Consider the following 23,721-nt stretch of genomic DNA (forward strand, 5'->3'; position numbering starts at 1 on the left):
TACCCATTCGATGCGTCATGTCTGGTTCGGGCATTCATTTCATTTTATAGGTTCGTCGTTATTTAGATCATGGGTTATTTTAGGGTAAATAAAAGTCAAGCAAGTTCGAAATCCGAGAGCCAATAACTCTGCCATATATTCCTGTGTTGCTCAGTTGATGCAATCGATGACCAGAATTTGAAGTCGTCTGTGCAGCATCTGTAATACGGTTCCTATGTCAAACCTGAGCCTCCAAAATGGGTATCATCCGACGTTGCCAGCTTCCAAAACCATTCCTTTCGTGGATCCGCAACATCCACGATCAAACTCTCTCAACGCCTGTGTTCAATGCGCATAACACCTTTATGTACCAGCTAGCAAAAGAAAAACAACGACTGCGCTTATACTTCGTGCCACCGTTTGATATGTCATTACTCAAGAACGACAACATCCTCCGGCCGACGTGGTTGTAAGGGTGGAGGCCGCCTGCGGTCTTCTGTGATAGGAGGCCCATCCCGATAGTATCTGTGGACTGGCTCCCACTGCTGGAAGCTTTCGGGTACTTGTCCTTCGTGACGACTTGACTGTGTTAGTGCAAATACTAAATTGAAATAACCCCAGTGTGCTTACATCTCCCGTATTGTTTCATATCGTGGTGCCATGGGGTCACTTATAATCACCCGAGGCTCTGGTCCAGGTGGATCGTAGCGAACGAGACGCGGCCCAGGCTCAAAGTATGATCTTATGTCACTTTGAGCTCTTGTTGCCGATACGGGGTACGGTATAGCCCGATGTTCCGTCACGACAGGGCGTTGTTGGTTTTCCAAAGGTGCATGACCGATCGGAATTATGCCAACATCTGCGTTGTTCCGGCCGGCCCGCAATAGTCGGGGTTCGTCTTGCCACATGACCCGACGGTCGTCTGGGACCATGGGTACTTCAGGGATACCCCTCCTATACTCTGGAACTCTTTCATCACGGGCTGGCATCACGATGTCTCCAGTAGAGCGCACTGGAACTCGCTCGTAGAACCCACCCCGATCTTCCATTACAATGGGAGTATCACGGTCGCCAAACCTTTGCACCTCATCATATGGTCGACGACTTACTAGAATCCTTGCAGGATTCTGCGCTCCACGAGACCTTGTGTCATAATGATGTAAGGACGCACTGGGAATACCAACTCCAGGTTGAGGAGAAGGGGCCCGTACAGGAAATTCAAACGGCCTTTCTCCATAGGCTAAGCGTTCACTTGGCCCAGGGCGCGGGACTTGCATAGGCTCATCTCTCATTTCCATACGCCGCGATGGAGAGGTTAAAATGGCCGGACGCTGAATACTAGAGCTCTGAGGCGGCTCGTTCCTGAAACCTTGTCCTCGAGGCGGTACTGCACGCACAAATGATGGTTTCATAGTATTAGGAGATACTGGTTCAATGGATTGCACCAGCATATCTTGCAACCGGTCTGCCGCCGTGGATACAAGCGGGCGTGTGATAGACGGAGGCTCATAAAATGGAGACTTTACCTTGCGGGCAACTTGTGGCCCAGAGCTCATAAAATGGCCATTTGAAGGATACTGAGGCTTGCCAACATAGCCATTCTCATAAGGGGCAGGCCCAGCACCCGACACAAGCCTCAGCTGGGAAGCAGGTGGTAATGAGTCATCCATAGGAACCAGAGCAGGAGGTGGTAGACCTTGTGTGCGTTGGGGGATAGGTACTTGAGGTGATTCTGGAGCCGAATCTGGAACGTTGCGGTTTCGATCAATGGCATCTTGCCATGCTTGATATCTCTTGAAACCACGTTGACCTTTCTTCTCGGCCGAAGTCTTACGCTTGGCTTTCTTCACCTTTGATTTCGGCTTAGGGGTGACCGGTCCTTTTGCGCCGAGGTTGAGCCTGGGGGATTGGCGATGAACATGACCGGCCTGGCCTGAAATGTGTTGCACAGGTATGTTGGGGACGAGATTTATAGGTTGGTAAAAAACCTCTTCGATGGACGAGTCGGACTCATTGCCCGATTCTTCACCCTCGGAATCAGATATCACAACGACTTCCCGCAAAATCTCGTCCAGCTGATCTCGACCACTCTCTTCATCTCCTCGCCACTTGACGAGGGTATCCAGGCACAAGTTCTCGACGACTTTGCGAGCGTTCTGCCAGCTAGTCTCTCTTAGTAGGGTATCATACCTCGTGTGAGTATGACGAATGTGAGCAAGCACTGCCAGTTGAACTCGTCGGGCCAGTGTGATATCATCCGAAAAGCCTACTTTCTCTTTTTCGTTTTTGTTCGTGGGATCCTATCATCATAAATAGCCGTTACCTATGGTGATTTGTTAGGGGAGGAAGGACAAACCCGTCTGAAAGCATGCTCGATAATCATCTGACGGTCGGTGTTTGGGATTCTCGGAAATAAGTCGCGTAGAGCGGCGTCAACCTGCGCATCATATTCCGCTTGAGACGCGGGAATGGGTTCAGGGGCACCGCGGGCGGCCGGCAACATGTCTTCTATCGACTGTCCCAGACTGGCACGCGCTTCGTCGACAATGGTTTCTCGGACATGATGCCCAATGCGATGAACTTGGTGGGACAGAACGTTCGAAGCGGAGTTATCCTTTGCGTTCTTCAACTCAGTTTGGTTAGCGGCAGGGAGCGAGAGTCGACAGCAATGGCATATGGCGTACCGAAACGATAAAGATCATGGCATCTTTCTCGCGAGATAGTTCTTTGCATGCTGACGTTAGTTCAGGATTGCCGGCAGGAACAAACTCAAAACCAGGAGGGGGTGTTTTCTTTGTGGTAATCTATATGTGTTGGTGAGTGCTGTGACATCCTCGGCGCGCAACAGTCGCATTATACCTGAAATTCAAGCTTCTTCTTCTTCTTGTCCTTGTTTTCAACAAACTCGAAGTACGAGTGGTGCTTGGTTGTTTTTGGTAAAGCCGGTTTGGCAACAAAGCCTGGGGGTACAGGCGCTGCGTGATCAAACTGAGATCTTTGGGCTCGTCTATGCCTCTCTTTTGGGCCACCTGCCACAGCCGCGGGCAGGTTTCGTTTTTCTCTCCCCATTTATGTTTGCACGGCTATGGTCAGCTTACCATAGTGGCGAGTACAATAAACTCAAATTCAGTTGGCTGGCACTAAGTGGCCTCAATAGCAAGTCAGACGGGATCTTCTGATGCCGAGCAGTAACGCAAAGTACCCGGTGAGCACGTTCCTCTTTGGAGTCTCTGTGTGCAGTGCAGTGCAAGGGTGGTATCCTCGGAGCTGGCTGGAAATGCGATATATGTAGTAGAGTATAGAGTCGCGAAGCGATGCAAACAACTAACGGAACGGGACGGGACGAAACGAAACGGCTGACGCTGTATCAAATCTTCACGAGTCGCATCAAGGCACAAAACACGGTATATACAAACCGACAACGCGTCCCAGGCGACACTATGACCGGGCGAGAAAATAGTATGTCAGACAATTCAGGCGCGAGTGCAGTGACAGTTGGGCGCGCACGGCTGTAAGGCGTAAGGCTCCGATGAGTTTCCGCAGATGCAGGCGAATGGGGCCGTTGATGGAAGGCCTCAGGAAGGCTGAAACCACGATCAGGCTGTCGTACAGGTCGTCACGTGATGCTAATGATCATCACGTGTCTCATATCACGTGACAGAACATCTGCTCCAAGTCATTGAGACGATTCAAAGTCTCGCAGGCGCAGTCAACACCAGGCCAGAGCTATTTCCAGCGCTGTCAGGCTGTATCTTTTGCTTTGCCTTTGGTTGTTGAGGCTGTAACATCAATAACGGTGGCTATGCCATTTAATTTCGAGCCGTTAAGTGGCTCCCATAGAAGGTTCAGGTGTTCAGGGAATATTAAATACTAGTTCATGCGATGGACGGTTAGCGATTTGCTTAATTTGCATGGGCTATGCCGTCTCCTGAACAAGGGAAGGGTACGATGCCCTATCATATATTCCTGGTTTTGATGTTGGAAATTCACTTCTACTTCGGCAGTTTTGCTCGATGTTAATGACGTTTATGGTAAGTCTTGGCGACATCGAACCAAGGGCTTCACCCCCGAACTTCCAAAAGAGGTAGTTTGGAGAGAAGGGGTAGCTTTTTACGTTTCTTGAATTCCATGTTTCACATATATGGTGCAGACAGTTGCTCGATTGGTGAAGAATTGAGACTCCTGTATCGGCACGAGATGTTAGTCAAAGCTTGTTCAGAAACTAACTTTCGGTTCGAGATGTGGGAGAATATCCGTAACCGCGAAAGAATCACTCATGGAAGGAATGATGGGTCGTAAGGGATAGAGCTAATTATTTTGTGAAACAATCCTGGGCCGATGCATGACAGAGCGTTATGTACTCTGTATGGGACTGATGATCACGGCATTTGCCGCATCGTCTTGTGTCATTGTCCATCATCGTAAATCATCGTCAGGGGCAGTGGAGAAAGATAATCAGGGCGGCAGTTGGCAGTTGAATCTCTGTCAAACAAGTCAAGTTCTATTTTTGTCTCCACTGCCGATCACTGGAATGATGGTGCTGTGAGCAAGAAAGTACATATTGGTTGAGAGTGGCAAAAAACAGCCAACTTGTGAGGCTTGGATGCTGGCACGAATGCATTAATACGGGCATCAGAGGCGCTCACGGCGCCAAACATTCTAGTTACCGGAGCTTTCGATGAGCTGGGACCCGACAACGGCCTGTCGGCGTTTCATTGCTACCGACGAGATTCCCTTGTAGAACAAGCGAGTGATCGAGGCGAGTGCAAGATGGATGATCATTGAGCTTACTTGAGAGCCAAGACTCAACCTTGAATGCACAGCCTCATGGATGTTCGCAGTTGTTACCCTTTGTGTTTATGCTATCAATCCAGCGTGGCACAGTAATTAAGTGCTCTTATTAGTGCTATGGAATCAACAAAAAGTGAGCGGGCAGCATGAGAGAGCGGTGGACTTGATAATGGACTGTGCTCGCGGTAGGACATGAGGGCGGTGGCAGTGCAACCGGTAGTGGTGGTGGTGATGGTGATAGTCTCTCCGCAATGTCTCTACGGTGAGGCACGACCTTGTTTGTTCATTTCTTCAGTCAATCTGAGGGGAAATGAACCAAGCCAATCCTTAACAGACGAGATGAATTAATCGCCATTCTTTGTCACCCTGAACCTGAGAGGACCATCCGTAACCGTAAACATACAGTAAGTTTGGGAAGCATGCCAATTACAGCATGGAATTACTGCTGTACAGCCACGCTCGGGACAGACGGATGTCAAGTTTCACTACCCGCTAACGCTGATCAGTCAATTCGCTGGTATGATTTTACTTCCTTCAGAGCCGAGTCGGCGAATCGCTGCACACAATTCTCTGACAGATAGCGCTCTGGACGCTGATGGTTTGTTTGGGGCATTCCAACCATAATAAACGTTGACTGCCGCTTTGCCGTGAGGCAGCCAACCGCCCGGAAATGTCGTTTCTTGATCACACCCATCCAATCTTATCTTGACGATTGGACGGGGGAATTATCCGGCCGTGATTTATCTGTATCATACCTCAAACGAGAGTGATGGATGGTGCTATTGCGACACGCCTTGAAAAAAGTCCCCCAAGGCATTGCAGGCAACAGAATAATCAACCTAAGGCTTGACCAGATTGAGCCCAGGCCACGAAGCCCTAAAGGCAGAGAGACGTAAGCTTTTGCTGTAGCTGCAGCTGCAGGTGAGGTCGACCATGATAGCTGGCAGCGTCTACCATAGCAAAAAGAGCAGTGTAGTAGAGAGATATGGGCTCCATCTGGCTCAAAAGGGTAGTAAAGCGTCGTCATCCTCAGTCCGCAGACCTCTCTGCTGGTTCGTTTCGCTTTCTGTCTTCCCTTCTGAGTAAGTCTCGTCTTTCGCACCCCTCTGATAGCGAAGCAGGGATAGGTTCATGGTGGGTACTCTGTGCTGTTTTCTGAGAGGCTCGGTCGTCAATGTCGGCCCTTGATTCGTTCCGTATTGTACGGCGCTGCCTCAATGAGTTATCCACCTCCTTGGCCCTTGGCTCCAACTCCTTGGCTTGCACCACCAAGAAAAGAGCTGACGCGTCCTCTCTCCTCACTAGTCGGCTCCCCGACCACCGATCCTGGTAACGGGCGGCGTTACTTGACAGCCAGTCTCCGGGGCTCCAGACAGCCCCAATCCAACGACTCACAGCGCTCACCCAAGTTCTTTCAAGGGTGCTTGTCCTGGATTTAGGGGCTTGGAGCGTCTTTACAGTGGGCTCATAATGTGGAATACAGTGGCTTACAGTGGTCTCCATCGTCCCTGACATGTCGGGGATCTTGCTGTCAGACCCGGTTGACACGGTACGTACCTTCCAGTACAGGCCCCAGCACCCACACCATTCATAGAACACGGTCCCCCCAGTTCCCGGTTTTCTGCCTGGTTCCATCTTTCCCCTTCTCAACTTCCAAACATTCGTTTCTGTTACAGAACTTCCATCCAACACAACACAATCATCAACAATCTTCCTTCACCGACCATCTCTCACAACTTGAACAGATCCGTTTTATAATCGACAAACTTTGACATTGTAACGACTGGGTAATCAATCATCTTACTTTTTAACCACAAACCCAAACTCGATTCGATTCTCTGGCATCGCCAATAACGATACCTCATACAAACACAATGTCGGCTCCTGGCCAGAATAACGTCGACTTCGACGCTCTCCTAGATCTCACCGAGTACGACGGATTCCAATCTCCTGCTTCTCTCTCACCAGCAGGTACATCAAAGGCTACCTTCACAAGCCCTGTCACTGCTGCCGTTGCTGCTCCCGTCACAACCGCCCAGAGCTTGAGCGGTCCCAGTCACAACTATGACATGTACCGACAACAGACAGGCTTTGTCCCTGGAGCTATCGCCAGCACTATGGCAGTAAACCAGACCAACAACACTGGTTACCAAGATTTCCGCAGTCTTGACTACTCAACATTCAGCCCTGAGGCCGATCTCTTCGACTTCAACACCTCTCCTTCTCAAGCCACCATGGGCGCATCAGAAATGGACATGGACTTCGAGTCCCATACCGAGACACAGCAGTTCTTCACCGTCGACCCTAGCAGTATCGAACAGGAGGTTGATGGCCTTCCTTCGCCGCCAGTCTTGCCTACCCAGACCAACAACGTCGGTCGACTCTGGCCCGGTGCTCACTCCCAGGCCGCCCTTGCCAAGGCTCAGGCTCAGCAGCGACAGCAGCAGCAGATTATTCAGCAGCAGCAACAGGCTCAACGCCAGGGATCTCAGCCCAAGTCTCGAGGCAAGGCTCCTCCTCCTTCCGATCCTCTTGTTGAGCAGAAGATCACCCAGCTCTTGAACTCGATGCGAGCCAAGCCCTCAATGCCTGACAGCCAGGCCACAAGCCCCATGACCAATCTCCCCCGATCCAAGAAGGACGAAGAGGAGATGGATGAGGATGAGCGATTACTCGCTAGCGAGGAGGGCAAGAAGCTCAGCAGTAAGGAGCGACGACAGCTGCGAAACAAGGTTTCTGCCCGTGCCTTCCGTTCGCGCAGAAAGGGTAAGCTTATTACATTCCCCCAATTGATTGCGTACATTATGCTAACCCATAAACAGAATACATCACTCAACTCGAGACTGAGATCGCCAACAAGGTCAGCGAGAACGGTGATCTCCGAACTCAGAACCGAGCCCTTCTGGACGAGAACAAGCGCCTGACAGATCTTACCCGCATGCTTCTCTCCTCACCTTCATTCTCCAACTTCTTGGACAACCTTAGCAGCAACCCAGCCGCCGCTCAGCAGACTCCTCAGCTCAAGGTCGAGCCTCAGCCTGAACAGCGACAGGTTCCCAAGGACATCAACCCCTACAACGCCCAGCAATCCTCTCAACAGCAGATTGGTATGGCCATGATCCCTGAGCAGAACATGGACTTCTCCATGCTCACCCTCGATGGCTTCAACTTCCAGCCCCAGGTCTTCGTTGTCGACACACCCGAGGTTCCTGAGATTATCGACGCTGCTGTTCTCTCCGGCAAGTCATCAAACTTTGTCGAGCCCATCTTTGACTCTGAAGAGGAGAAGCTTGAGGTGCCCGCTATCGAGCGCCCTGTTGCTGCCCCTGAAGTTTCTGAACCTGTTAACGCCGCCCCTATCGATGCTGAGTTTGAGTCTGACCCTGAATTCGCCTTGTTCCACACTGAAGCCGCTACCACCGCCACCGAGTCACCTGAGGAGTTTGACTCTGAAGGTTTGTCGCACGTCGACATCTTTGGCGGTGTTGAGTCTGAGAAGGTCCTTGCGCGCCTGGAACTCGTCGATGCTGGTGAACAAGAATGCACAGCCGCCCTTGCTATGGCTCGTGTGCAACGTCTCAGCGCCAGCTGTGACGCTGTGACATCAAGATTAGAGTTGCTTACCATGGACCTGTAAGGTTTGGCATAATGGTCGACCGGGGAGGGCAAAAGGGCATACACTAAGCGCTTTTTATTTCTTGCTTATTTCTCATTTGTGAATATTGGGAATCCTACAGCGGATTAGGATGGAACTCGGCGTTTGGGGCACATAGGATGGACCACCCACGAGAGGTGCTGCTACTGCATAACATGCATGCTTTTCTTTGGTTTAGTTTCAGAACGAATGATGACACAGGAAACTTGTGTAGCTAGATAGAAAGGCTTGTCGCCGCTCGACACCACAATCCAATATTTGAAGGATACACTATGATCTCTCCTCTTGACCAAGTGACTAGCGATTTAAATGAAGTTGATGCAAGCGTTTTATGTACTTCCCAGCGTGATGTTAGTGATGTTAGTGCTTATCTCGGGCTGACAGTTTACCGGCAAGGGGTACAATGCAATGTGACCCTCCATTTCTATTGAAGTGTATATCGTTCCATATCCATTCTACATCCACTATTATTCGATTCGATAGCTTGAAAGGCTTTGCATATTTTTGGCCCTATGAAATGTAAAGGGAGCACTGCCTCGCATTGTAAATCTCAAAATCTTAACAGGATACAACCATTCCCCGGCTTTGGTCGTCGGTTCATTAAAAAGGACTAAAACAATCGGGCCTTTGGATCATCGGTCTACACGACACATCTCATATCATTCGTATCCCACTCCCAGCTTTCAGAAGTGCCGGAAAGAAGGCTTTCGGCATTGTTTACCATTGGTATCCATGGCTAATGCCATTCCAAAAGACTTGCCAGCACCAGAGCGATACAAATACACGCCGTTTGAGGACTGCTACTCGGTTCGCATTTTAACATTGGAGCCTGGCGTTGGTGATGAGCCATTAGTTGGCCATTTAGGCTTCGAGGGCCTTGATCTGAATCCGCAGTATGAAGCCATCTCCTACTGCTGGGGCACAGGTGGCCGTTCATCAGAGATCACATGTGATGGAAAACCTCTCCCGCTGACAAAAAGCATTGAGGGGGCACTTCGCCGTGTGAGGCACCCTACCTCTCAGCGTCGTCTTTGGGCTGACCAAGTCTGTATCAACCAATATGATATTGCGGAGCGCAGCCAGCAAGTTGGTTTAATGAATGCTATATATAAAGGAGCAGAGCGTGTCTTGGTCTGGCTGGGTGAGGATACCCAGGGTGTCGCGCATGATGCTATGACTATGATACACTACCTCGACGGCGTGTTTAATAATGAAGAGATGCATAACGAATTCAAGAGGGTTCATTCAGAGGAGCTTTTGTTTCAGGACAGAACACCCTGGGTGCCTTTTTCAAACCTGACCAGGTTGCCGTGGGTGAGTCATTTCCAAGAGACAGCAGCAACACTGGCAGGAAGGCCTTTGCTAATGTGAATAGTTCAGTCGAATGTGGATTGTTCAAGAGATTGGAACTGGTGCGCCAGCTACGCTTTACTGGGGAGACGCTGAGGTTGACTGGGAGGTTCTCTCGTCAGTTGCAGGTGTCTTGAATACGAATTACCACTACCTGCGCTCACGGTTCTCAATATTTACTCCTAATATCAGATATCTATACCAGAGGTTCGTCGAGCCTGAGGAACAGTACGACTTCAACCACAACCGCGCAGCATTCATCTATGAGCTGCATCGTGCGCGGCACTTACTAGCAAAGGACCCTCGAGACCACGTATACGCCTTTCTGGGTCACTTTTCTCTCAACACGGGGAGCCAAAGCCTTACTGAGCTAGTAGCCGATTACAGCAGGTCTGTCGAAGACATCTTTTACGATGTAGCGGCTCGGGAACTCTCAGGCCGCGAATCCCTTCTCGTCTTGTCTGCCTGCCATGCAGTACCCGCAACGTATCGACGCAGAATCATGGAGAGAGGCGATATACCAACGTGGGCTCCAGACTGGCGTGTCGTTCCTCTTCATCTCATGGGAACACCTGGTTCTCCCCACCGAGCATCAGGGAACTATTCACAGCCTCAACTTTACATCAATGATAAGAGACGAGCTCTACATATCCGCGGTGTTCGCTTGGATCGCATTAATCGACCTTCATGGATATTCTGGCACAATGCTTTCCACTTCCGTCGCGGGGGGGCCAACAACCCGCGCCGTCTCCCTATCGAAGCTGTATGGCGCGACATATGTCGTAGCAATCAGCCATTCAGCCTGAATAAACGCTACCGAAATGGCGACTCTGCCTTCTTCGCACTTGTGCAGAGTCTCACAAATGGCTGCATCGGAGTAGATCGCTCGCGACCATATGAAAGTGTGCCTAAGGAAGAGTGGCTCGCCCATGGCGCGGCATATCTTGTCCGTGCTCTAGACAACAATGACGCAGTCAGCGAAGAAATTCAAGAGCTTGCACAGACGGGTGATGGGTTCAAATGGAGTCATGAGGCAACGCTGATCACAAGGTATCGTGGCTTTGCGGTTACGTCCAGGGGGTGGTTTGTGGTTGGTCCTGATGTTATGGAGGCGGGGGATGTGGTTGTTGTATTATATGGGGGAAAGTTGCCGTTTCTAATTAGGAGGAAAGGGCCAGGTACTTGGATGCTTATTGGGGAGTGCTATGTTCATGGGATGATGAATGGGGAGGTGTTTGAGCTCGAGGGGGTGCAAGATGAGGAGTTTATCATTCTGTAAATAGAGACCCCTGTTGAACAATTATGAATAGGACAAAAGAGGTCATGTTTATATGTTCACCTTATCCCTTGTATATACTACATCAAATTATGTTCATATGACAGTCTCATTTATCAAGTTGAACTACTATGCTATATAATAACAGGCATTCCATATATGCATTGTGAATATCCTGGGTATTTCCTAAAGAGTGTGTAAGTATTCCAATTCGCCAATCAAAACGCCTATTCAAAACACCTCCTAATATATATAAAAGGCTCAGAACGAACGTGAGAAACCAAGGGTATAGCCCACTTATGCAAACATCATCTTGGATCATTCTCGATTCCACACCGTATGCGTCTCTTCATGAAACTACTCAAATACTCTCCCGTGCCTTGACCGGTGCTGCTCCAATGACACTGATGTCGTCATCACTGTCTTCCATCGTTCGATGTCGAGGTGCGTCGAAATCTTTGGTTATAACACCAGACATTTGCGGCTGAGGCGGTACCTCGTTCGGACTTCGAAGTTCCCAGCTGCCAACACGCTCATGATGAACTCCCTGCTTCGTCACCACCACGTCCGCATCACCGTCCTTCTTTTCTGGTCCCTTGAAGCCTCCCACGGCGCCTCCTACAGCAGCAGCAGAAGCCGTGCTAGGCGGTGTATCTGGAGCCTGCTTGCGTTGAATTCGGAAGCCTGCACAGACGAACAAGCACGCTACCAGGACAGCCATGGCAGTTAGTGCGATGACTGCGCCAATAATACCTGCTATGACCGGGCCCAAAGAAGAAGAAGAATCACCGTCCCAGATGTCATCGTCTGAACGAGAAACTATGCACCAGGGAGCGTACGGTGCGCCGCAGATATTGCACCACTCGCTTGGTGACGTTCCAAGCTGATCCATAACCTGTACGAAGCGGGTGTATGCGATACCATCGGGACCAGACTTGAAAATGGGCTGGGTGCGGAAAGGCTCGTCAGCATCTGCAGTAGCACGATACGACATTCTGACTCTCAGGCTGTCCATAGAAGGCATGCGGCCAGGGGAGTCTGGATCCTCGCCGAAGAGCTCAAAGACGAGTGCAGCACCGGGCTCGGGGAGTGAAGACCAGGGGTACTCTTCCTCATTGTCTTTTGTGAGGAGACCGGAGAGAGAAATGAAGCTGACGATGGGCTCAATAGAACCGAACATGAAGGTGAGTTTGTTGTAGCTACTTCCCCAGCGGATGTTTTTCTTGAACTGCGACGCTATTTTGTACGCCAGCGTGCGTCCTGCGATGGAGTAGAGGACGCCAAGACGGCTATTATCGTCAGAAGGGCTGTTATCTTTAGAGCCGTCCGAGTAGCTATTCGCTGCGCGTTCTCTTTTAGTGGCGTAATAGTTCAAAAGAGTGAGAGTCCCGTTTGCGTTGCCTAGCTCCTCGTGGACGGTTTCATTGTGACGATATTGATAATCGACAAATTGCCAGAGCTCATAGGCGTTCTTAAGGTTGGCTGACTGTATGCTAATTGTCCCCTTGAGTGGCGGAGTAGAGAATAGGTCCTGGTAAAATGCCAGGCTTGATTGGTAGATGTTGTTGAGGGAATCATGATCTGTCAGGTTTTCTCTTATTTCCGTGTACCAGGCTGAACATCTGGAGGAACCTAGCAAGCTGGGCGGGGTTAGTTAAAGTTGCAGTATTTTACAAGTGAGTCTGGTGGCATACGATGCATATTCTGGATCAGATATGCCTGGGACTTGAATCTTGGGATACTGGTATCCGTCCAGAGGATATTCTGTCTTGTTATCACTTGATGCCAAGTTCACGGCTATCGTTTCGCCTCCAGTGCTGTTGTCAAAGGCGTTGGGCGCTGGCGGATAGAAACCCTGCATGAAAGCCAAAGCACTTCCAGATACCCATTCGTCTGGTTGGGACATGATTTCAAGATCGTCATTATCGATCACGTCGGGTTTGAGGTCCTGGAAATATGCTGTCTGGATGTTCTCATAGTCTGAATTATTCACACCATCTGGAATATAGCGAGCACGGAACGCAGTCCCCTGTCGCCATAATTGCTGTGCGCCCTCGGGAGTGAGGACAGTACGTAGGGTTGCTGGAGTGGTTTCACCGTGGTTAATGAATGCGACGGCAGCCCAGACCTTGTTTGATTGCGCAGCGACAGCGTGTGTCAAAGACAAGACTGTGATGAGCTTCTTGAAGAGGACCATATTGAAAGGCAATGCGCAATGCAGCAGCAAGAAATTGACTTGGAACACTGGCGGAGAACCCTCTTCCGACACCGTCGAGCTGGTGAGATGAGAGAAAGTGAAGAAGAGATAAGAGAAAGAAAGGCTCAGCTGAAAGAGGTGAGGGCCATAGATAGCTTATTGAGTGAACAAGCTGCAAGCTGCAGCTGCAATAGATCGTCATGTACCAAGGCCTGATTGAGTTACAGCATAAGCCGAGCAAGTACCGTATACATGCTTCCACCGCGCAGCTACTGCGGCATGCGAACTCCCTCGCAACATGGCAATGGCGTTGGCTCCAACAAGGCTACGAATGATGTGCTCATGCTCGAAGCGGGGAGACCAAAACCAAGCATATGGAGGGCCGGAAAGCCGCCAGATAGGTCAGCACTTGGCGATGCCGTCCAATAGGTTGGGCTGGGAGTGGTCGAGATGGCTGCAGTCCAACTTGTTTAAGAAGAGTTTAAGTTGGAGGGATGTTACAGCATTGGTGCGGGGTGAGAGAGGAAGAAGAATAAGCAGTAAAGCTACTGGAGCCAGGGTGGCTGGGACAGAACGATAAGCCCGGCTTTGGTATGTTGTTGGTTAAATTTGAGTTGGACGTCTGTAAATGGACAGGATCTCGATACTCGACCTTATCAAGCCATATATTCGATTGATTAGGTCTGGCGTTATCGAGACTGAGGACTATACATGAGAGAATGCTTATGGTGGAGTTTCTTTGTTTGCTTGCGGCTCTGGTAAACCGATTGACAAATTAGCCTTTTAAATACGAACAAAAAGGCTTTGGTCTAAAGACGTTGACGTCAGTTGTTTCTAGTCTAAGTGAATGGTAAGGCCAACCATCGCTAGAGTTGACCGCATCAGCAGATGAACTACCGATAGTAACAAAAGCTCAACATCAGACATCCTTGGAATTGGGCCAAAATTACTTGCCAAGTCTCTTTGATAGTGATTCATCAGTTTGATATTTAATGCAACTTTACAGTGAATAATTGTTTCTGCCAGCAATCGTGAGACATGTATTCTGATGGATGAGAGCTCCTCCACCTGTACTACAGTAGTAAGTACTTCATCTTAATATTACGAAACTGAAGACAACCACAATTCTACTGCCTAGGACTTGATGAAGTGATGAATTATATTTCTCTTTTCACAAAACCTTATCCCAGAGCTCGACTATTACTTATTTCTGTGTCAAATCTTGAACAGTACTATCTAACTTGCTAACTCTATACCTGTCATTGCTGCACCAGTCCTCCAGAGGTAAAGCGATTACTAAGGCAATGATAAGAACAAATAGAGTCACCAAAGGAAGTTGATTTCTCTTTGAGGCGCGTAAGATTGAGGGCTTACCTATTGATATGATATTATAAAAAGCCGCAATCGTTCATAACAAGGTTGTGGTTCTGTACCGAGACAAATGTTAGTGTGGTTACGCCCAACAGTCGACGACAAGTCTGTCACTGAGCAATAAAATACGAGACCACGGAGTTAACACTTTTAAAAAACATAGCATGAAGCCAGATAGTATCATGGCTAGCTATCTTTGATAAAAATTCATTCAACGGAACATGTTGGAGAAAAACGAGAAGTGACGACCCCTGTTGTTGACCGAGAGTCTACTTTGTTCAACGTGGGTTGTAACCTGCACATATCCCTCTTCTCCCAACTGTATAATTTCTTTGTGATATATAGAGACATATTATCTATGGTACTTCGTGTGTATCTCTATGAGGGCTGTCGATAGAGGGATGTTTATAGAACATGTCAAGGCTTGTCATATGCACTTACATGCTGTCACCCGTTTGAGATCCACTAGAATTCTGCCATTGCCGACTTGAACGAGTCACTGCTCGACAAACAACCTATTTGATAGGGTTTGAAGCAACTCTAGTTCAAACAAGAGTCCTATCACCTACATGCTCTTGTGCGTTGTCATGTCGGCAAGAGGGATATTCGACTGACTACTGACTGCTGGCAGTATAATACACCTATGCAGCTGTGCTAGTAACAACTGCCCCGCCTGGTCAACAGGGACTGGGTATCTGTAGTAGTCCACAGATGATAGGGCACCATAATTATTGAGATCCATGGGATACGTACTCTGGTTGATCAAGGTGAGATAGACAACGACGAGAATAACCAGTCTGTCAAGTCGCAGATAGGCACTACCTAACATTAACATGAGACGCTGATTTGGGGCTCCAATATAAAGAAACAAATAAAGGTTGGCCGCAGAACAGGGTCTAGTCGAGTCGTTGAACCTTTATCATCCGGTACCCAGTAGGTTTGCGTCACCTCGGAAGGACAAGACACTGCCCCTAGCTTTTCGGCTCAAGGTTCCAGAAGACAAGCATTCTTATCAATCTAATCAAGCTGCATCAGATTAACATCTTTAAATTCCGCCGACAGCCACTCGCATGTTGTATTTTTATTTGAAGCTTTGCATCCATATATTCTGCATCAAACATTCCATGGTGTTGCTAGTCACCGAAACATCTACAAAGATATATCAAAGAATACATTGATATAAATAATTGAATATGTCGCCCTGCTTACGCCTATTTCCAAAGTAACTGATTTCTCTATCAAAAGGGGGCCATTTTTGCCATGATGATGGAAACCTCCGAAATCGAATCATGTTTTTTAGTGACCCTTTTTTAGGTACCTCCCTGCCCTGTTTCTTCCGCCTGCATTTTACAGGGGAACACGGGTTGCAGCCTTAGCACGCTACCTCCCTTACAGGTACCTCCCACTAGGCTCAAGGTGGCGGTATACCTTTAAGCGAGCGAGTCTATTCGTCTGTTAACAATTTCTCCACATCATGCCCTTCTGACCACCAACTTCGATACTGCGCTGTACCTCCCGTCTCCAGTTTCAGGTTCTCACCCACTATACCACCTTCCCAAGCCCAAGCCTGAGCCTGCCTCTGCCTGTCTGCACTCTTTTTCGATCGTTTACTCTCAGCGCAAACTCGGCCGCACAACAAATCATACTATAATCATCCCATCGATATCTTCAATCGCGCGCCGTACGCCGTAGCGATAAGCGACACAAAATTCGGATTTATTCCTTCAATGGCACCGTCGCCGATTGCGACGTGATCGCCCACCATGTCGGAGTCGACGTCAAAGTCGATCGACGCTGGCGCTGTCGCCGCCAATGCTAATGTCAGTGCCCTGGATTCTCGCGATCCTGTTGTCGCAACTGCACCAGCCGATAGCAATCCCAATAATACTGCGACCGCCAAAACCGACCCGGCCTTCTTGCATTCGCCTCCCGATAGCAACAACACGGCCAAGTCAGATGGCTCGGATTCTGAATTAAGCGACCTCGAGGACGAGCCTATTTTCAGCGACCCTCTGCAGCCGGCGGACCCTGGCGATAAAACCACCAGTGATGAAGACAAGAGCAAGCCCAGTGATGATGACATTGGAGAGGTGCTGCCAGACCACTGGTCTGGTGCTGTTCCCATCTTCAAGCCAACCATGCACCAGTTCAGAGACTTTAAACGCTTCGTATGTCACTTGCACGCCCTTTACTCTCCTCTGCTAACGCCCATTATAGATGGAAGCCGTCGACAGCTATGGTATGAAGTCTGGTATCATCAAGATTATCCCGCCGCAAGAATGGAAAGATGATCTCCCCAAACTTGACGACCTCGTCAAACAGGTTAGAGTTCGCGAACCGATCAAGCAAGAGATCATGGGCTCCAACGGCACTTACCGCCAAGTCAACATTCTACACGGTCGATCTTACAACCTTCCACAGTGGCGTCAACTCTGTGATCAGAGCGAACACCAACCCCCGGCCAGACGTGGCGAGCGACGCGCCAACGCCGAAAAGCCAAAACCACGAACACGAGCGGCAGCACCTGCACCCAAACCCGTCGATCCTTCAGTTCCGAAGAAGAGGGGCAGAGGACGGCCAGCCAAGAGAGGCGGCAGAGGAAGGCGAGCCAACCCAGAGCCAGCAGAAGACGCAGAGGACCGACCTATGACCCCGGTCTCTCCCAAGCCTGATGCAGCTGAGGTAGAAGATAAGCCCGTCGAGTCTGTCGAGCTAGATCCAGGCGAGGAGGTTGAGGATGACTATGAGCCCAGGGTTGGCCGTATGGGCATCTCTCGACCAGCCAAGACCAAAACCCAGACCGTCTCGGCTCGTCGTAAGTACAGTCGCCGAGAGGGATCTGCTATGATCGACGAAGCTGCATTCAAGGACTGGGATTACAAGATGGACACGTCCGAATACACACCTGAACGATGTGAGGAGCTTGAGAGGGCATACTGGAAAACCCTTACGTATGCGCCCCCTCTTTATGGCGCGGATTTGATGGGCACGCTCTTTGACGAGACGACCGAGGAGTGGAACCTGAATAAGCTTCCCAATCTTTTGGATGTTCTGGGCACCAAGGTCCCAGGAGTCAATACGGCCTATCTATACTTGGGCATGTGGAAAGCGACGTTCGCATGGCATCTTGAAGATGTCGATCTCTACAGTATCAACTTTCTTCACTTCGGCGCACCAAAGCAGTGGTACAGCATCTCCCAAGCTGATGCTCGTCGTTTCGAGGCTGCGATGAAGAACATTTGGCCCACGGAAGCAAAATCCTGTGATCAGTTCCTCCGACACAAGGGATTCCTCATTTCCCCACAGCACTTGAAATCACACTACAATATCACCGTCAACAAAGTCGTGTCGTATCCTGGAGAGTTTGTCGTCACATACCCATACGGATACCATTCAGGCTATAACCTTGGCTACAACTGTGCCGAGGCCGTCAATTTTGCGTTGGACTCCTGGCTCGAAATTGGCAAGATTGCTAAAAAGTGTGAATGCGCTCAAGCTCAGGACAGCGTCTGGGTGAATGTGTACGAGATCGAACGCAAGCTGCGTGGTGAGGAAACCGAATATGAAGAAACCGAAGAGGAGGAGGAGGATGAGGAAGATGACGACGACGAGCAGTCTGGAATGCCGACACCACCGTCTGCCTCAGGCGTCAAGTTTAAGGAATCTCGTCGCAAACGAAAGCGTGGACCCGGTGACAAGAGCGGCAAGGTCAAGGTCAAGAAGATCAGGCTTCGCCTCAGGGCCAAGGCCGAGCCCCCTTGCTGTCTCTGCCCCAACGATACACCGTCAGCAGAGCTGTTGCCCACAGATGATGGTAGAAAGGCGCATCGTCTTTGTGCGCATTACCTGCCAGAGACATATATCGAAACTATTGACAATCAGGAAACTGTTGTCAATGTGTCGGAGATCCACAGAGACCGACTGGACCTCAAGTGCCTCTACTGCCGTTCAAAACGGGGCGCATGCTTCCAGTGCTCCCAGAAGAAGTGTGCCCGAGCGTACCATGCAACATGTGCGGCGGCGGCTGGCGTTTTTGTCGAGGAAGAAGAAGTGCCCGTTTTTGGCGAAGACGGTACTGAGTACAAGGAGCAAGCTTTCGAGTTTAGTTGTCGATTCCATCGAACTAAACGTGATAAGAAACTCGACGGAGAACTGTTGGAGACGGATGCGCGCATCCAAACAGCAGCTTCAAAGGTCCAGTCAGGCGAGACCTGCCAGTTCCAATACCACAAGGGTGACATTTTTGCTGGTGTTGTGATTGAGAACAGGGCTAACGAGCAAATACTCCTCGTTGACATTTTACCCAACGGGTACGGGCGACTTCTGCATCAAGAAGAATTATCAGAGACCAAGCTAACTGTTTTTTATAGTGATCGCCTCGAGGTTCAATGGAAATGGTTGCTGGTACCTGATGCAGCTGATTACCGACTTCCAAAGGCATCAGCAAATGCTATTCCCATGCCCTCATCACAAAAGGCCAAGGAGAAGCTGAAGACCAAACGACTTCACGACGGAAAGCCTCAGAAAGACGATCCGTTCGTTGAAGGCTACACATGGGCCGAGTTCCAGCTTCATCCCGCTTCAAATAAGGAACAGGTCAGCATTGACTTTTCCAAGCCCAACCAAATTTGGCATTACTTGCCCAAGACATCAACCGATGCTCGCGCACAATTCACCGAAGATCTTGCCAAGCAGCGTCACAACCCTCAAGGCAATTTCCTCTCTACGGTTCCTAAGCCAGTCAAGCCAGCAAGACCGCCAAGGCAAGTGCCGGCCTACGCTCAGCAACAGCCCTACCAGCATGCGACTCCTTATAATGCTGGGCGAATGGAGAGACCATATGTGTATAAACCACGAATACCTGCCGAGAGCAATATGCCTGCCATGGGCAGCTTCACCACGCAGAGGTTTGTACCGGCTGCTTCTTTACCTACTCCACATCAACATCATCCCGCGCAGTACCCATCATATGCGCAGCCAGCACCTCCAGGACATCAGCCTCCTCACCCCCCATACTCTGCTCAGAGGTTCGAGGTCAGATCGTCTCCAGCTTACACGCCGCCTGGAAGCACTCCTAGAATACACAGTCCTATGAATGCACCTGCACACCCTCAGCACACGCAGTGGCCAGGGGTGGCTAGCGTTTCCCACCCTCCCCCTGTGCTTGCACCTGCTGCTGGTGCAATCCATCCTCATCACGGTGCCCATCAAGCTCCATACCAAGCACCGGCACCCTACCAGCAGGCTCATCCTGCCCAGCAGCAGAATCATCAAATGAAAGCATCTTGGCAGGTACATCCGTCAATTTACCAGAAGTATCCCTTCTTCCAGGTCAACTACAATAGGTTTGTGTGGTAGATCCCCGTGTAACGCGGGCCCTGTTAATTCTTTCCCAGGGACTCAAGCAAATACCGAACACCATATGCTACTTGGAGAGGCTTCACCAATGGATATGAAGGCAACATGAGGGCGCACATTATGGCCAACCAGGACGCCTTCCTGAGAGGTCAACCAAGCAGTCATAACTACAGCGCCCACGGCTCTACATATCAACGGCCGTCTGCAGTTCCACCGCAAGCACCGTCTTCTTCGCAGATGCCTCCCAGCGGGCATGAATTCAGACAACAGACATTCGTGAACGGAGTGCCGGCGCCATCACCAATGCTGACACATCAGACCTCTGGTCAATTTCCTCGCCCAGCTCTCAAACCACAGTATATGCCCCCGATACAGGCACAAGCGCAGGAGCATCCCCAACAACGTCAGCAACCTCAGCCGAACGCTCAACAAGGGCCTCAGGAGGCTACCCAAACCCCTAACCAAAACAGCAAAGTTAAGACTGCGACAGTCTTTAAGCCGTATAAGGTAAGTACCTGGAATTCTCGATAGGAAGGATGGGCCGGCTGAACAGCCAATCCAGATACCGCCCAAACAGTCGCCAGTGCCATTACCAGCGAACTATTTGGCGGCGATGACACCGACATCGACATCGAATACTGCAGCCGCTACTGCTGGTCAATCGGCTCTGCAACAGCCTTTGAACAAGGGCTCACCCGTTGAGCCCAAGTCGGCGCGAAAAGTGCAAGGCACACAACACTCGCCATCGGTGACGCATAATCCAGGCCGACAGCCACTTGGCGCTAAGATCTCCGAGACGCCCATACCGGTTCCCCGACTGCCGGGTTTCATGCCTGCCTCGACATCTAGAGAACAAGCTGCTCCGCCACAAAAGCGTGTGCCGGAACAAGATCGTTCAAGTCAGCGTTTACCTGTGCATCAGGGTGGTCCAGTGACGCCTGTAGCTACACAAGAGCAGATGGCTTCGTCTGCTCGGGATGGCAAGCTTGCACTTACCAACACGAAGCCGGGGAATATGTCCCAGACCGTATCAGCGGAGCAAGCCATTCCTTTTCAACCACACGATTTCCCCGACGTTCCTGGAAGCGAATCGATGAAGTTCCTGGATAATATCTTGAAGAACGTCCGTACCCTCGCACGTCGTGACGAGTAGTCCTGGGCTGTTGCCAAACGGCACAACCCTGGATTTTATACATAGATACCCTTGTATTGCGACAATTGTTTTTATTGGGCTCATTGGACGGCGTTGGTGGGACAGGTGCAGTTCGTATTATGCAATGCTACTCGGATGTGGTTAAAGGCACATGGAGCGATATGGATGGAATGAATAGGCCTCATGAGGAATGAAAATGGCCTTATGTAGTATTAAATTCAAGGTAGAACTATCCCAGCGCTACCTGAGTATAAAAACCTACAGTATTATGAAAACAAACGGTGCGCAGCCCTCCACTGTTCGAAGATAAACACCCTTGCGGAGATCCCAGGGGGTGAGCGAAGATGGAACAAGATAACCTCAACTGCGTCTCGTGGATAGGTACCTACTTGCTTGTGTTTTATGCGAATCAAAGCACTCGGATATTTGGTGATTGATGCGGTGGGGAGTTATACCAAAGTGCTAACGAACTGTGCAAGTTGGTTGAGTATGCTTAACGGCATGCGACTTCCTTTAGATAAACAGAGGTCCGTCTCACCTGAGATCCGTCCCTATAAGTAGGGGGGTAATAGAAAGATTGATTGCTGAGCTTTCAGGCTTCATAATAACTGGCTAAGTATTCTAATCTAAAACGACATGATTATTGCATGATTTCGTCTATTAGGTGCTTTCAGCTGCTGAATTCTCTAATATATCCAGACTTCCCGTTCTTTCCTTCCTTCCCACAATTGGTATTTTGGGACACGACGACCACGAGGTATTGCTTGGCCTGGGCAACAAAGTTGAAACTGACACTGACTGACACTGACAGCCTAAACAGCCCGGGCGTAGAATTTGTGTCACAAACTGCCAACAGGCAGCCAATAACAACTTCAAACATATCCGTCAGTGCCACTGCGCAACACTGTCGGGCACTTGGTATCACTGCATTACCTTGCCGGGCTTGGGCATAAGCGTAAATTCCTATTTTCTTCAGCTAACCAGTCGTTCACTTTATTTCTCTCTCATCCTTTTCCCCCTTCACTTCAACGGCCTGTCAACATGGCGAACTCACCAGCCTGGACAGACGAGGACAGGCGGCTTTCAGCGATCCGAGACCCTGAATTCCCTGATTGTCATTACACCCGCGGATGTTACCTGGGCCAAGGAGGCTACGCGCGTGTTTACAAAGTTCTTGATCGCCAAACTGGAAATGTCCATGCTGGTAAAACCTCTCCCGGTGCAGTTAAGCACTTGCGCAAGGAGGCCAGAATCCTGAGAAGCCTCAATCATGTGAGCTTTTTACTACTTTCTCACACTCTTCTGTACTGGCGACTGACTACGTAACAGCCCAACATTGTCAAGTATATCGAATACTTTGAAGAGGAAGATAATCCTCCTGCCAACATTCTTGTTATCGAGCTCTGCTCCGGTGGAAGCTTGCAGGACATAAATAACAACCATTCCGAAGGCTTAACAAGAAAGAATGCTCTGCAGGTCATGCTTCAAGTTTCGCAGGCCGTTGAATACCTCCACGGACTGAACCGCTTCCACGGAGACCTCAAACCGCGAAACATCCTCATCCGTACATGGGATCCTGTGCAAGTCGTTGTCGCCGATTGTGCAGAGATCATGTCGATCAACCACATGCACCACCATAAGAGACCTCACGGAACGCACTCGTACTGGTCACCCTACATCTAGAGGCATCATGGGCACGCCGGAAAGAGCGACGACATCTGGGCTCTTGGCATTTCGTTGCTGGGCATGATGGGCCAGTCTCCCCATTTCTACAAAAAGGAGGAGCGGATGTATCCACGGATATGCGCCACCCACGCTCGCAACTTGGACAGGTTGAATCCTGGCCATGAAATTGTCCGAATTCTGTTGCGCCTTCTTGAGTGGGATCACAAGAACAGAATCACTGCCCCGGAGCTTGTGAAGTTGACGGTTGAGATGATGGAAGCGCGAAGCACTCAGGACGCGCCCAAGGAACAGATGGACTTGGAGGTACCCGAGGGAACTCGTACTGTTGAGTTCTGGTAGAGTCGGACAGGTAGATCGATGAGGATATGGGCCAGCTTGTTGTGTCTAGCGAAATGAATGGGTTAGTAGTCATAGGTTAAGCGATTAGATAATGTGCTAGGCTTTGAACTCTAGGCTACGAAAAAACAATGACCCAGGGATTTAGGCCAAGACTTATGAATGTTTCGTCTCATGCTCTCACCAGTAATCTAATTTAGGCATTGTATATGTTTGGTTTTCGAATCTCTGGTCTGGCTAGGTAACGAAATACTGGCCATGGGATGGGTGAAATAGGTTATTATCGGGAAGAAACCCGAAATATATCTTGTTAACTGCCGGGAGCCAAGCCTTGATTGACATTGTTTCAAGGCATGTAAGTTGTCGAACCAATCCCGACAGAACAACCCTAACTTCAATGCTCGTGATTGGAGCTAGGTAATGACGCGATCAGCAGCACGACACTTTTGTAACATTAGTCATCACAGTATTCTCTCCGGTCGCGGCCATGTCGCAACCTCTACGACCTGTCAAAAGAAATAACTAAACCAAGAGAAAAGAAGAAGATCTGATTCGCCTTTGCTGATAGT

At 49.8% G+C, this 23,721-nt stretch overlaps 7 protein-coding genes across 7 annotated transcripts; 4 read left to right on the forward strand and 3 right to left on the reverse strand.

Annotated features, from left to right (window-relative positions):
• Nucleotides 1–410: 410 nt before the first annotated feature.
• FGSG_01554 (uncharacterized protein) lies at nucleotides 411–3,048 on the reverse strand (the record flags this gene model as incomplete). The annotated part of the gene is made up of 5 exons (XM_011319063.1): nucleotides 411–558; nucleotides 610–2,279; nucleotides 2,336–2,608; nucleotides 2,664–2,783; nucleotides 2,839–3,048. The coding sequence occupies 5 exons, from the start codon at nucleotides 3,046–3,048 to the stop codon at nucleotides 411–413; spliced, it is 2,421 nt and encodes an 806-aa protein (XP_011317365.1).
• A 2,751-nt stretch (nucleotides 3,049–5,799) lies between these two features.
• Nucleotides 5,800–6,405, reverse strand: FGSG_11965 (uncharacterized protein; the record flags this gene model as incomplete). Its single annotated transcript, XM_011319064.1, has 1 exon — nucleotides 5,800–6,405. One exon carries the CDS (start codon nucleotides 6,403–6,405, stop codon nucleotides 5,800–5,802), a length of 606 nt encoding a protein of 201 aa, XP_011317366.1.
• FGSG_01555 (uncharacterized protein) lies at nucleotides 6,403–8,697 on the forward strand. The gene is made up of 2 exons (XM_011319065.1): nucleotides 6,403–7,536; nucleotides 7,593–8,697. The coding sequence occupies exons 1-2, from the start codon at nucleotides 6,645–6,647 to the stop codon at nucleotides 8,405–8,407; spliced, it is 1,707 nt and encodes a 568-aa protein (XP_011317367.1). The 5' UTR covers nucleotides 6,403–6,644; the 3' UTR covers nucleotides 8,408–8,697.
• A 460-nt stretch (nucleotides 8,698–9,157) lies between these two features.
• On the forward strand, nucleotides 9,158–11,054 carry FGSG_01556 (uncharacterized protein; the record flags this gene model as incomplete). Its single annotated transcript, XM_011319066.1, has 2 exons — nucleotides 9,158–9,739; nucleotides 9,801–11,054. The coding sequence occupies 2 exons, from the start codon at nucleotides 9,158–9,160 to the stop codon at nucleotides 11,052–11,054; spliced, it is 1,836 nt and encodes a 611-aa protein (XP_011317368.1).
• A 119-nt stretch (nucleotides 11,055–11,173) lies between these two features.
• FGSG_01557 (uncharacterized protein) lies at nucleotides 11,174–13,248 on the reverse strand (the record flags this gene model as incomplete). Its single annotated transcript, XM_011319067.1, has 2 exons — nucleotides 11,174–12,691; nucleotides 12,746–13,248. The coding sequence occupies 2 exons, from the start codon at nucleotides 13,246–13,248 to the stop codon at nucleotides 11,413–11,415; spliced, it is 1,782 nt and encodes a 593-aa protein (XP_011317369.1). The 3' UTR covers nucleotides 11,174–11,412.
• Nucleotides 13,249–16,382: 3,134 nt separating this feature from the next.
• Nucleotides 16,383–21,130, forward strand: FGSG_01558 (uncharacterized protein; the record flags this gene model as incomplete). Its single annotated transcript, XM_011319068.1, has 5 exons — nucleotides 16,383–16,787; nucleotides 16,837–18,929; nucleotides 18,990–19,964; nucleotides 20,016–20,484; nucleotides 20,540–21,130. The coding sequence occupies 5 exons, from the start codon at nucleotides 16,383–16,385 to the stop codon at nucleotides 21,128–21,130; spliced, it is 4,533 nt and encodes a 1,510-aa protein (XP_011317370.1).
• A 1,041-nt stretch (nucleotides 21,131–22,171) lies between these two features.
• Nucleotides 22,172–23,155, forward strand: FGSG_01559 (uncharacterized protein; the record flags this gene model as incomplete). Its single annotated transcript, XM_011319069.1, has 3 exons — nucleotides 22,172–22,402; nucleotides 22,460–22,743; nucleotides 22,816–23,155. 3 exons carry the CDS (start codon nucleotides 22,172–22,174, stop codon nucleotides 23,153–23,155), a joined length of 855 nt encoding a protein of 284 aa, XP_011317371.1.
• Nucleotides 23,156–23,721: the final 566 nt, after the last annotated feature.

Source organism: Fusarium graminearum, chromosome 1, assembly GCF_000240135.3.
Source record: "Fusarium graminearum PH-1 chromosome 1, whole genome shotgun sequence".
NCBI classification, from domain to species: Eukaryota; Fungi; Ascomycota; class Sordariomycetes; order Hypocreales; family Nectriaceae; genus Fusarium; species Fusarium graminearum.

What these genes read in the sequence shown, in the direction of transcription:
- FGSG_01555 (XM_011319065.1), top strand. Translation starts at nt 6,645, where the DNA reads ATGTCGGCTCCTGGCCAGAATAACGTCGACTTCGACGCTCTCCTAGAT. An exon ending in CTTCCGTTCGCGCAGAAAGG is followed by an intron (nt 7,537 to 7,592) that starts GTAAGCTTATTA and finishes ACCCATAAACAG; the next exon opens with AATACATCACTCAACTCGAG.